A 14,080-nucleotide genomic window follows, 5' to 3' on the forward strand; every position below is an offset into this window, starting at 1 on the left:
AGATGGTAGGCAATTAAGGTCACATTTATGAAGACTTAGGACACTAAAGAGGCCTTTCCACTGACTCTGAAAAACACCAAAAGAACGATGCCCAGGGTCCCTGCTCATCTGTGTGAATGTGCCTTAGGCATGAAGCAAGGAGGCATGAGCACTGCAGATGTGGCCAGGGCAATAAATTGCAATGTCCGTACTGTGAGACGTCTAAGACAGCGCTACAGGGAGACAGGATGGACAGCTGATCGTCCTCGCAGTGGCAGACCACGTGTAACAACACCTGCACAGGATCGGTACATCCGAACATCACTCCTGTGGGACAGGTACAGGATGGCAACAACAACTGCCTGTGTTACACCAGGAACGCACAATCCCTCCATCAGTGCTCAGACTGTCCGCAATAGGCTGAGAGAGGCTGGACTGAGGGCTTGTAGGCCTGTTGTAAGACAGGTCCTCACCAGACATCACCGGCAACAACGTCACCTATGGGCACAAACCCACCATCGCTGGACCAGACAGGACTGGAAAAAAGTGGTTTTGAGTTGCGGTTGTCTCACCAGGGGTGATGGTCGGATTTACGTTTATCGTTGAAGGAATGAGTGTTACACCGAGGCCTGTACTCTGGAGCAGGATCGATTTGGAGGTGGGTGGTCTGGGACGGTATGTCACATCATCATTGGACTGAGCTTGTTGTCATTGCAGGCAATCTCAACGCTGTGCGTTACAGGGAAGACATCCTTCTCCCTCATGACATGACCCTCCAGCATGACAATGACACCAGCCATACTGCTTGTTCTGTGCGTGATTTCCTGCGAGACAGGAATGTCAGTGTTCTGCCATGGCCAGCGAAGAGCCTGGATCTCAATCCCATTGTGCACGTCTGGGACCTGTTGGATCGGAGGGTGAGGGCTAGGACCATTCCCCCCAGAAATGTCCGGGAACTTGCAGGTGCCTTGGTGGAAGAGTGGGGTAACATCTCACAGCAAGAACTGGAAAATCTGGTGCAGTCCATTAGGAGGAGATGCACTGCAGTACTTAATGCAATTGGTGGCCACACCAGATACTGACTGTTACTTCTGATTTTGACCCCCCCTTTGTTCAGGGACAAATTATTCCAGTTCTGTTAGTCACATATCTATGGAACTTGTTCAGTTTATGTCTCAGTTGTTGAATCTTGCTATGTTCATACAAATATTTACACATGTTAAGTTTGCTGAAAGTAAACACAGTTGATAGTGAGAGGACATTTCTTTTTTGCTGAGTTTAGAAGCATAAGCATTTCACTACCCTCACATTAACACCTGATAACCATGTGTATGTGACCAATAAAATTTGATCTCTCGTGACCACAAGGGAGAAATGTATATTGTTTCGAAAAGAGATGCTTGTCAGCTAATCTAACAGCTAATTCTTTATGATGGCAGCCATGTTTGTTTGTTTGACAAGCAAAAACTCCCTCATCCCAGAATGCCATTCACTATAAGACGCAAATAAAAAAAGTAAAAGACTGCTGCACCCATTGCCTGAAAAATCTGAATTTTGTTTGGCCACTTTTCAGCATATTACAAATCTTCAACGTACGTGTTACAGTGTATACAAGAACCGGAGCACATGACTTGACAAGTCATTTACAGTTTTTGACAAATCACAAAGAAAATAAAATGTTGTCACCTCACAGATCATCACCCCAAATATAAGTCTACTTCCTAGCCTTACCATAGCATGAAAGCTAAACAGGGTTGCCAGATTTGGCAAAACACAAACCATTTTAAGGGGTTTATGGGGGGGTTAATTTCATTTGGGGGGATTTCAAGTCCATGGGGGGTAGAAATAGAGGAAGGTATTGTTGGGGGATATGATGGAGGATATATTACTATGATGGGGGATTTATCTATAAATGGGGGAAACCACTGGAATTGGGGGACTGAGCTGGAAACCCTGAGTAATGATAGTTACAATCGAAGTCAGTCGAGTGAACCAGCCCTTCACCTCATTTTGTTATAACATCTTTGGCCTGACATACGTTTATGTGACAACCAGAATATATTGTATGATGTCAAAAAACATGAGGTCACACATCATTATAAGTACAACCTTCCAAAAAGTATTTTACACACATCATATGTGTCCATTACAATCCATGCAACAATCGGAATGCATGATTTGTCACCAGTCCTTGAAAACGTGATTAAACAGTAAATACATTATGCCTTATGCACACATACGGTGTGCTAAAGTAGAAACAACAACACGATATACAGAAACTATAATGATAATGTAATAAGGCACTTACTTTGATAAGAATGCACCCATATCCAAAGTTATTGTTAGTAAGGAAAACAACAATGAAGGCAATGCGGGCACCAGACGGAAAATGTGCCAGGGGGAAAAAGTTAGTGCAAGTTCTTTTCTGACTGGAGATGCACAAATGTCTGCATACTTGATCTGGGGAAACACTGAGGAAGTGCTCGGGCTCTCATCTAAGAGAGAAGTTTGTCCGGCTCAGTAAAGCTCAGTATAAAAATAAATTGTGCGTAATGGTGAAATGGGCTACTTCTATGTGAATTAATGAGGAGGAGGAACACACCACAATTCAAACTGTTGTTAAAAAAGAATTTGAAATTGACAAGTTGAAATATAGCCTATTGATAATTAGCAGGCAGCGTGCCTTGGTTTGAGAGCAGCGCGGGTTAACTGTCCTGTGGCGTAACAATCACATTTTGGAACAGTGAGTGCATTCTGACATCACATACATAAAAAAACTCACGCTGGGGCGACCAATAGAGATATTTGGAACTCACACATGAAAAGGTTAAAGAAAGAAGCATGCTACATGGTAGACCAATCCTAACTCATCTCTCGGCATGTCCAGCCCATCCAGTATCTCAGCCAATCATGGCAAGCAGGAAGGTTCTGTCTTTTTCCACGGTTAAACCAACTAGGCTCGTAATTTAACACATTTATTTGTATTTACAGAACATGAAAGTTCACATATTCCAGAAGGCATTTCTACCAAAAAAATGCATTTTGTTGAAAAATAACATTCAAATGCCTCGTCTGTGAAGTAGTGATGTGCCTACCTTCCTGAAACGGGTCACATACTGTAGAGTGGCTTGTGAAATTATTCACCCCCTTGGCATTTTTCCGATTTTGTTGCCTTACAACCAGGAATTAAAATAGATTTTTGGGGGATTTGTATCATTTGATTTACACAACATTCCTACCACTTTGAAGATGCAAAATATTTTGGGGGGGGTGAAACAAATAAGAAATAAGACAAAACAACTGAAAACGTGAGTTTGCGTAACAATTCACCCCCAAAGGCAATACTTTGTAGAGCCACCTTTTGCAGCAATTACAGCTGCAAGTCTCTTGGGGTATGCCTCTATAAACTTGGCACCTCTAGCCACTGGGATTTGTGCCCATTCTTCAAGGCAAAACTTCTCCAGCTCCTTCAAGTTGGATGGGTTCCGCTGGTGTACAGCAATCTTTAAGTCATACCACAGATTCTCAATTGGATTGAGGTCTGGGCTTTGATTAGGCCATTCCAAGACATTTAAATGTTTCCTCTTAAACAACTTGAGTGTTGCTTTAGCAGTATGCTTAGGGTCATTGTCCTGCTGGAAGGGGAACCTTCGTCCCAGTCTCAAATCTCGAAGACTGAAACCGGTTTCCCCAAGAATTTCCCTTTATATAGCGCCATCCATCATTCCTTCAATTCTGACCAGTTTCCCAGTCCCTGCTGATGAAAAATATCCCCACAGCATGATGCTGTCAACACCATGCTTCACTGTGGGGATGGTGTTCTCGGGGTGATGGGAGGTGTTGGGTTTGCACCAGACATAGCGTTTTCCTTGATGACCAAAAAGCTCAATTTTAGTCTCATCTGACAAGAGTACTTTCTTCCATATGCTTGGGGAGCCTCCCACATGCCTTTTGGCTAACACCAAATGTGTTTGCTTATTTTTTTCTTTTAGCATTTTTTTATCTGGCCACTCTTCCGTAAAGCCCAGCTCTGGGGAGTGTACAGCTTAATGTGGTCCTATGGACAGATACTCCAATCTCCGCTGTGGAGCTTTGCAGCTCCTTCAGGGTTATCTTTGGTCTCTTTGTTGCCTCTCTAATTAATGCCCTCCTTGCCTGGTCCGTGAGTTTTGGTGGGCGGCCCTCTCTTGGCAGGTTTGTTGTGGTGCCATATTCTTTCAATTTTTTAATAATTGATTTAATGGTGCTCCGTGGGATGTTCAAAGTTTCGGATATTTTTTTATAACCCAACCCTGATCTGTACTTCTCCACTACTTTGTCCCTGACCTGTTTGGAGAGCTCCTTGGTCTTCATTTGGCCGCTTGCCTGGTGGTGCCCCTTACTTAGTGGTGTTGCAGACTCTGGGGCCTTTTAGAACAGGTGTATATATACTGAGATCACATGACAGATCATGTGACACTTAGATTGCACACAGGTGGACTTTATTTAACTAATTATGTGACTAATTGGTTGCACCAGATCTTACTCCATAGCAAAGGGGTGAATACATATGCATGCACCACTTTTCCATGTTTTACATTTTTTTTAACATTTTGAACAAGTTATATTTTTCATTTCACTTCACCAATTTGGACTATTCTGTGTATGTCCATTGCAAGAAATCCAAATAAAAACACATTTAAGTTACAGGTTGTAATGCAACATAATAGGAAAAATGCCAAGGGGGATGAACACTTTTGCAAGGCACTGTACTACAGTCTATGTGTCGATAGAACTTCTGTCGCGTTTTTGTCAAATTTCCTTTGTTAAAATCCCCAGCTACAATAAATGCGGCCTCAGGATATATGGTTTCCAGTTTGCATAAAGTCCAGTCAAGTTCTTTGCGGTCCGTTGTGGCATCGGCTTGAGGGGGAATATACACGGCTGTGACTTTTACCGATGAAAATTATCTTGGGAGGTTATATGGTCTGCATTTGATTGTGATGTATTCAGCCTCTGGAATCAGTTCATTTGCCCTGTGGGGTACAAACAAAGGATCCGATTCGGGAAAGTCATATTCCTGGTTGTAATTCTGGTAATGCTGTGAGTTACCGTCGCTCTGATATCCAACAGTTCTTCCTGGCTGTATGTAATAACACCCCAAAGATTCTGGGCTAATAATGTAAGAAAGAACACATAAAAAACTAAATACTGCAAAGTTTCCTAAGAGCTAGAAGCAAAGCAGCCCTATCTACCTTGTGCTGGGGACAATAAAAGGCCACTCTAAAATGTGCAGTTTTGTCACACAGCACCATTCCACAGATGTCTCAAGTTTCGAGGGAGCATGTAATTGGCATGCTGACTGCAGGAATGTCCGCCGGAGATGTCGCCAGATAATTGAATGTTGAATGAGTTTCTCTACCAGAAGCCGCCACCATCGTCATTTTAGAGAATTTGGCAGATACGCCATCTGGCCTCCATAACCATAGACCACGCCAGCCAGGACCTCCACACGTCCAGGGTCTGGAGAGCGTTCATGGAATGTCTGGGGGTCTCGGTCAGCCTCACCTCAGGTTTTCACCCCGAGAGTAACGGGCAGGTGGAGAGAGTAAACCAGGATGTGGGTAGGTTTCTGCGGTCATATTGCCAGGACAGTGGGCGGCGTTCATCCCCTGGGCAGAGATGGCCCAAAACTCACTCCGCCACTCCTCCTCTAACCTCTCTCCTTTCCAGTGTGTACTGGGCTATCAGCCGGTTCTGGCACCATGGCATCAGAGTCAGATCGAAGCTCCTGCGGTGGACGAATGGTTCAAGCGCTCGGAGGAGACCTGGGATGCCGCCCATGTGCACCTACAACGGGCCGTGAGTCGGCAAAAAGAGGGCGCTGACCGCCACCGCAGCGAGGCCACGGGGTTCGCACCTGGGGACTGTGTCTGGCTCTCGACCCGAAACCTGCCCCTCCGCCTGCCCTGCCAGAAGCTGGGTCCGCGTTTTGTGGGGCCATTTAAAGTCCTGAGGAGACGGAACGAGGTATGCTACAGGTTACAGCTCCCCCCAGATTATCGTATTAATCCCTCGTTCCATGTGTCTCTCCTCAGGCCGGTGGTGGCTGGTCCACTCCAGGAAGCTGAGGTGCGGAAGGTTCCTCCGCCCCCTCTGGACATCGAGGGGGCCCCGGCGTATGCTGTTCGAGCTATCCTGGACTCGAAGCGTCGGGCGAGGGCCTTCAGTACCCCGTGGATTGGGAGGGGTACAGTCCGGAGGAGAGATGCTGGGTGCCGGTGGAGGACGTCCTGGACCCTTCGTTGCTGCGGAATTTCCACCGTCTCCATTCGAATCGCCCTGCGCCTCGTCCTCCGGGTCGTCCCCGAGGTCGGTGTCGGCGCGCTGCTGGAGCCGCGTGTCAAGGGGGGGTACTGTCACGACTTCCGCCGAAGTCGGTCCCTCTCCTTGTTCGGGCGGCGTTTGGCGGTCGACGTCACCGGCCTTCTAGCCACCGCCGATCCACTTTTCATTTTGCATTTGTTTTGTGTTTGTTTTACACATTTAGGTTGGCAATAGCATTGTTTACGAAATGCAGGCATCGCAGCAGAACTAGGAAGGGAAAAGAGAGTGACAAAGAAGGGAGTTGCAAACATAGGATCCATGCTCCAGTGTTCACTTAGGGAGTTCTTCTTCACTATTCAGATGAGAAGGACTGTCACTAGGAAGGTATACATTTCACTAATTGTGGTTGTCACCCATTTAGCGAGCTTCCCCCTCACTCTTGGCTCTCTCTTCTCCTGTAGCTCCAAGGCATAGCGATTGTTCTCCTCCACTATGTCTCCCACCAGCTCCTCTGTCAGAAACAGCTTGAAGCACTCTGCCTCAGAGGGAGATGGCAAGGGGCTTTGCACTCCAGACTGATACTCAGCAGGGCCGGGAGGGGTGAAATGGCTGGTGGCCTTCCAGCTACCGCAGACCTGCCGTACTTCACCCACTGTTGGTCTGCCTCCATCACCACCATAATCTCCAGAATGACCGGGGTCTTTATCGGTGGGAAAGGGGTTAAAATTATTATTGTCATAAAGTCTTACTTAATTGACCATGTATAGCAGGTTGAAATTTGGCCATAGAATCAATGACCGAAAAATATGTATTTTCAATGTCTGTAAATGACATATTTTCAACGTCCAGTTTAATATGTATTTTCAATGTATTTTTACGTTTCATTCAGCACCTAAAACGCACTGGATTTTAATGCCTGGAAAATATGTATTTTCAAAGTCTGGAAACTACATATTTTTGACGTACGTATAAGACGTCTTTTCAACATCCATATAAGACAGATTATTTTTCAACAGAATTTTCTTTACTTGTCCAGTGAACTATGGACACCTCTCCCACTCTGTCTGGGCAGGGTAACGGGAAGCGGTCTAGGATAGGCTAATGTTGGAGAAGTTATACACTCTTAGATTAAAAAAAGGTGCTAAGTAAGGTTCTTTGGCTTGTCTCCATAGGGGAAATCCTCTATGATGGGTCCTGCCTAGAACCCTCTATAAATGGTTCTACCAAAAACCTTTTTATCATCTAAGGGTTCTTCCTAGAACTCTCTTTGAAGGGTTCTTCCTAGAACCATCTATGAATTATTCCACCAGCCTTATTAACCTTTAAAATTAAACTCTTTACGACAGTACATTACATAAATCATATGGACTTTATTTGAGGGCCTAGTTATAGCCTAACACAGTGGTGGGAAACTCCTGGTTTACAAGTCACATTATGCTGGCTTGCAAAGGGATGTGTAATTCCTATTGGAATCCAGCTAGAGTGAAGATATCCATCAATTGGAACTTGTAATTACCCGCCACCTGCATTCAGAATAACTGCCAGGATTTTAAAATTTTATTTAAGCTTTATTTAACTAGGCAAGTCTGTTAAGAACAAATTCTTATTTACAATGACGGAAAGGGAGGGTTGATCAATGAGACAACCTAAATCATGTTAACAGAAACAATCATCCCACAGAAAAAAACTCTTACCACAGCCGGATGTAATTTACGACACCTGTGGTAAGGGATCCTCAAAAATGATTTGGACACCCCTCACTCACGTACACACACACACATGCACATATGGACACACACAGATGCACGCATGCACGAACACCACACACACTTACTGCTGGAGCTGCTGATGTCTTTGGGGGTAGGGGACATAGGGTGGATGCAGTGTTGACAGAGACAGTCTTTCCCATTAAAGGCACGAACACCACACACACTTACTGCTGGAGCTGCTGATGTCTTTGGGGGTAGGGGACATAGGGTGGATGCAGTGTTGACAGAGACAGTCTTTCCCATTAAAGGCACAAACACCACACACACTTACTGCTGGAGCTGCTGATGTCTTTGGGAGTAGGGGACATAGGGTGGATGCAGTGTTGACAGAGACAGTCTTTCCCATTAAAGGCACGAACACCACACACACTTACTGCTGGAGCTGCTGATGTCTTTGGGGGTAGGGGACATAGGGTGGATGCAGTGTTGACAGAGACAGTCTTTCCCATTAAAGGTGACACGATCTCCAGTAGGAAATGGTCGTCTGAGAGAGAGAGAGAAGAGATACATCTATGTGTGTGTGTGTGTGTGTGTGTGTGTGTGTGTGTGTGTGTGTGTGTGTGTGTGTGTGTGTGTGTGTGTGTGTGTGTGTGTGTGTGTGTGTGTGTGTGTGTGTGTGTGTGTGTGTGTGTATGTGGCAGCACAATGGATCTTACTTGCAGATTGTGCAGACGAAACAGGCTGGATGGTACGTCTTGCCGAGAGCAGTGACCACCTCTCCCTCTACAAAGCTCCCACAGCCATTGCAGCATGTGCCATGGAGCCGCTGGTAGTCCAACGTGCACAGGTAGTCCCCGTTCTTCATGAAAAAACCTCCCTGAGCCAAGTCGCACCCGCACACTGAACACACACGCACACACAAACACAACATGTATTCGCTTAGCATACATGCTAAAATGAGAAAAGTTCTCTCAATCTTTCGTCATCCATATTTAGCCTCATTTCTTCACAAAATAAAACATTTAATTTCTTCACACATAAAATGGCTGTAGGTAGCATCATGCTAAAATTAATTAGTAATTAGTAATCTCACAAGACTCCAGCCACCCTAGTCATAGACTGTTCTCCCTGCTACCGCATGCCAAGTCTAGGTCCAAGAGGCTTCTAAACAGCTTCTACCCCAAGCCATAAGACTCCTGAACAGCTAATCAAATGACTACCCAGACTATTTGCTTTGCTCCCCCTTTCTTCGCTGCTGCTACTGTCTGTTATTATCTATGCATAGTCACTTTAATAACTCTACCCAGATGTACATATTACCTCAATTACCTCGACACCGGTGCCCCCGCACATTGCCCTGCCATTGTTATTTACTGTTGCTTTTTAATTATTAGTTATTCATATCTCACACTTTTTTTGTTGGTATTTTCTCAAAACTGCATTGTTGGTTAAGGGCTTGTAAGTAAGCATTTCACTGTAAGGTCTACACCTGTTGTATTCGGCGCATGATACAATTTTTTTTAATTTGATTTACGCAGTAGCTCCAATTTGAGTAATGGAGGATTCCAGTAGTATGTCAGAATATGGCTGCACGATTTGGACAAAATACAGTTGAAGTCGGAAGTTTACATACACCTTAGCCAAATACATATAAACTCAGTTTTTCAGAATTCCTGACATTTAATCCTAGTAAAAATTCCCTGTCTTAGGGGAGTTAGGATCACCACTTTATTTTAAGAATGTGAAATGTCTGAATGATAGTAGAGAGAATGATTTATTTCAGCTTTTATTTTTTTCATCACATTCCCAGTAGGTCAGAAGTTTACATACACTCAATTAGTATTTGGTTGCATTGCCTTTAAATTGTTTAACTTGGGTCAAACGTTTCAGGTAGCCTTCCACAAGCTTCCTACAATAAGTTGGGTGAATTTTGGCCCATTCCTCCTGACAGAGCTGGTGTAACTGAGTCAGGTTTGTAGGCCTCCTTGTTCTCACAAGCTTTTTCAGTTCTGCCCACAAATTGTCTATAGGATTGAGGTCAGGGCTTTGTGATGGCCACTCCAATACCTTGACTTTGTTGTCCTTAAGCAATTTTGCCACAACTTTGGAAGTATGCTTGTGGTAATTGTCCATTTGGAAGACCCATTTGTGACCAAGCTTTTACTTCCTGACTGATGTCTTGAGACGTTTCTTCAATATATCCACATGATTGTCCTCCCTCATGATGCCATCTATTTTGTGAAGTGCACCAGTCCCTCCTGCAGCAAAGCACCCACACAACATGATGCTGCCACCCCCGTGCTTCACGGTTGGAATGGTGTTCTTCGGCTTGCAAACCTCCCCCTTATTCCTCCAAACTTAATGATGGCCATTATGGCCAAACAGTTCTATTTTTGTTTCATCAGACCAGAGGACATTTCTCCAAAAAGTACGATCTTTGTCCCCATGTGCAGTTGCAAACCATAGTCTGGCTTTTTTATGGCAGTTTTGGAGCAGTGGCTTCTTCTTTGCTGAGCGGCCTTTCAGGTTATGTCGATATAGGACTCGTTTTACTGTGGATATAGATACTTTTGTACCCATTTCCTCCAGCTTCTTCACACGGTCTTTTCCTGTTGTTCTGGGATTGATTTGCACTTTTCGCACCAAAGTACGTTCATCTCTAGGAGACAGAACGCGTCTCCTTCCTGAGCGGTCCCATGGTGTTTATACTTGCGTACTATTGTTTGTACAGATGAACGTGGTACTTTTAGGCATTTGGGAATTGCTCCCAAGGATGAACCAAACTTGTGGAGGTCTACAATTTATTTTCTGAGGTCTTGGCTGATTTCTTTTGACTTTCCCATGATGTCATGCAAAGAGGCACTGAGTTTGAAGGTAGGCCTTGAATTACATCCACAGGTACACCTCCAATTGACTCAAATGATGTCAATTAGCCTATCAGAAGCTTCTAAAGCCATTACATCATTTTCTGGAATTTTCCATGCTGTTTAAAGGCACAGTCAACGTAGTGTATGTAAACTTCTGACCCACTGGAATTATGATACAATGAATTATATGTGAAATAATCTGTATGTAAACAATTGTTGGGAAAATGACTTGTGTCATGCACAAAGTAGACGTCCTAACCGTCTTGCCAAAACTATAGTTTGCTAACAAGACATTTGTGGAGTGGTTGAAAAACGAGTTTTAATGACTCCAACCTAAGTGTATGTAAACTTCCGACTTCAGCTGTATACTATACATTTTTGTGCATTTAGATATGGTTCTCCTTGTTCGATAGAGCCATTGGACATCTTTCAGCGATGTTCCTATCAGCGGATTCATTGCTAAATATACAAGCAGACATATTTTTTCCAGTCTCTGAAAGACTACAACTTGTGTTGGGTGGTGCTTCCTGCTCTGGCCTCCAGCCCTCCTCCAAGAGGCACCACTAACAACAAAATCCTTTGGGCAAAACTGAAAGAACTGACCAGACGCAATGGCTTCAAGTGATTTCTCTCATCAATACGAATTCGACCACAGAGCATTTTTTGATGTTCTATTATCTACATTGTGACATTCAACCATACATGTTTCAACTGGACATTTTGGGGATTTTGCTAACGTTAGAAGCTCAGCCGATGCCAGCATCAAGAGGGCAGATGACAAATATGGTGCCTAGCTAAGTATGTTTCCGGCAAGCCACCTAGCTAACTAACATTAGTTTATCGACTGAAACCCATATCGTGTATTGCTGGCTAACATACTACTCCCAGTTAGCACATTGGAGCTGGGCCGATTCCGGCTGAGAGTTGGGGCACTCGGCTGAGAGTCAGACTCGGCCGATGTCATGTGACCCGAGTTTGGCCCGCCTTCGGCAGCATTACTTATGTCTAGGATGCGGCGATTGAGCTCGGGCCGTGATTGTGTTAACAACGTTAAACTTCAAATGGTAAACAATATTTCTTATCCAATTTGGACATTAAGTAACTGGATAATTTTTAAAATAATATTCTGTAGAAAAGTATGTTAAAAAGTTATTTTACTGCTGCTTAAATTACCAGTGGGAAAAGGCAGGTTAAATGTAGCCTAACGTTAATTTATAGGACTGAGTAGGATATCGACACATAAAACGACAATGTTACAGGACTTCTAACATGTTTCAAGGCCAGTTTCGTAATCAGCAATCAGATTGTGTTGTCTGTGATGTTAACTTACAGCAAATTGCTAAACAACCTCTTCTGATTAATCAAGGTGAGTGTTCCCTGAAAATGACACAAGTTTTTGAATGTTAATGCAGTCACTTTGACACCAGAAAATCTCTTCTCTGTCTCTCTAGCCTGCCAGCTAATTCCAGCAGTAGCCCCAGCTCTTCCTCCTGCAGCCAGCCAGTCAGCCAACAAAGATGATTATAAGGTTCCTAAGAATTAATGCAAGTCGCTGCCCTTTATTAATTCAGTTCATCAATGTGTTTTAGAGCTCTGGCCCTCAACGTCACCATTTGTCAGAAATGACTGAGAAGCATTCAGAGTATAGTGTGACTTCAAACATCTGGCGAAGGTGTACTGCAAACGTGTCAAGATTTCTGACTCTATTCAAAAAGAGCACATAATGTAGAAAATGCTGCTGTTCCTTAGACATTTTATATGTCCAATGAGGCCGCAGAGGAAATGTTGTTCAGTGGTCAGGACTTTGAGGATGAACTCTTTGTTGCTTTGATTGCAGGTGTAGGAGAAGCTGGAGGTCAGGGTGAGGTTGATGAGGCTGAGGATAACCGTTGATGATGAGGGTGATGATGTCAAGGAGATGGTTGACGATGAGGTTGAAAGTCCAACGGACCGTTTCAAAGACTACTTGGTGAATTGGGCTCTTGAATATGGAATAACATTAGTTGCGTTAACACCCCTGCTTTCGATTCTGAGGTTCCACCATCCAACCTTGCCAAAAGATGCAAGGACCCTCCTCAGTACCTAAAGAGTTGACAGGGTTGCTGGTGGCACTTTTTTTAAACTTTGGTATTCTAAGTTCTCTCTCTGGCACGCTTGACAAACTTTGTCAGAAACTCACAAATAGGTATACAAAAGTTACTCTATGCACCTATGATCATACATAAGTCACCAACTAGCATGGAAAAGTAAGACATGTCTAAAAAAAATAACCATGGCACAAATACACAATCTAGTGGGCTAAATGTGGGACATTCAGAATCAGTGAGGGTCAGCGGTTACAATCAACACCACAGCCTGCGTTTGGCTGGTTAGCAGGGCTAGTCCTCTTATGAGAGTCTTACTTTCAATATTATAAATTATGCATATTCATTTTCAATTTACACAGTCTGTTTCACCTTGTGGACTTTATATTCGTGGGGAAGAAGGAGACCTTCATCATGGGTCCAGGATGGCATGAGCTACTGGCCCCCTTATACATCCACAGAACGCTGCACAAGGGCAGTGAAATGTCAAGAAGCACCTGACGAAAACTGTGGTTTGTTTGATGTGAACATAAGGTACACTAGAGGTGAGTTAATGTTATATTTGCAGTCAACTATTTATAACTGACATCAACCTCCTGAGACAACAATATGTATCTGCAATCTAACACAAAACATTAATATTCCCTTGTAGACACATGAGGAGGCTCGCTGTAAGCTTCCTATGGCTGTGGTCCAATCTGATCTTCAGACTGAGGAGGAGGATGACCGCCCCGCATATATGAAGAGAAAAGGTATAACAAATATGATTAAAAAAATACATTTCTCAGTGGATGGCCTAACTATCCAACATATGTTTACTTTACTGGTCATTCTTAGTAACCTTATATTTTTAACATCAGGGGCACAAATACGCAAATGTTCAGTGCCACTGAAAGTGAGGATAAGGAGCCAATGGAAAAGTTTTTACGCAAGGGCCAGTCAAACACCTCTAAGGGTTTGCCACCTGCACCATTTATCAGACCTCCAGAGAACAGAAGAGAGACACCTGGGAATTCTGATAGGCCAGCAAGGATTAAGCCAAACATTCAACAGCAGCAGCCAGTGTGTGATCATAAGTGTTATTGTGGCCCCCACCAACATCAAAGTTGCCCACCTCTGATCTATAATGTGATTG

The 14,080-nt window shown here is 43.9% G+C and overlaps 1 protein-coding gene across 1 annotated transcript in view; it reads right to left on the minus strand.

Moving 5' to 3' along the window:
* Positions 1-14,080, minus strand: part of ablim1b (actin binding LIM protein 1b) — a 90,791-nt gene that overhangs the window by 42,994 nt on the left and 33,717 nt on the right. The window contains exons 3-4 of the mRNA XM_029764184.1: positions 8,711-8,894; positions 8,429-8,538 (exon numbers count right to left, since the gene is read on the minus strand). Of these exons, the coding sequence (XP_029620044.1) occupies positions 8,429-8,538; positions 8,711-8,894 (294 nt within the window). The remainder of the gene's footprint in view (positions 1-8,428; positions 8,539-8,710; positions 8,895-14,080) is intronic.

This window comes from Salmo trutta, chromosome 10 (genome assembly GCF_901001165.1).
Source record: "Salmo trutta chromosome 10, fSalTru1.1, whole genome shotgun sequence".
In the NCBI taxonomy this organism is placed as follows: Eukaryota; Metazoa; Chordata; class Actinopteri; order Salmoniformes; family Salmonidae; genus Salmo; species Salmo trutta.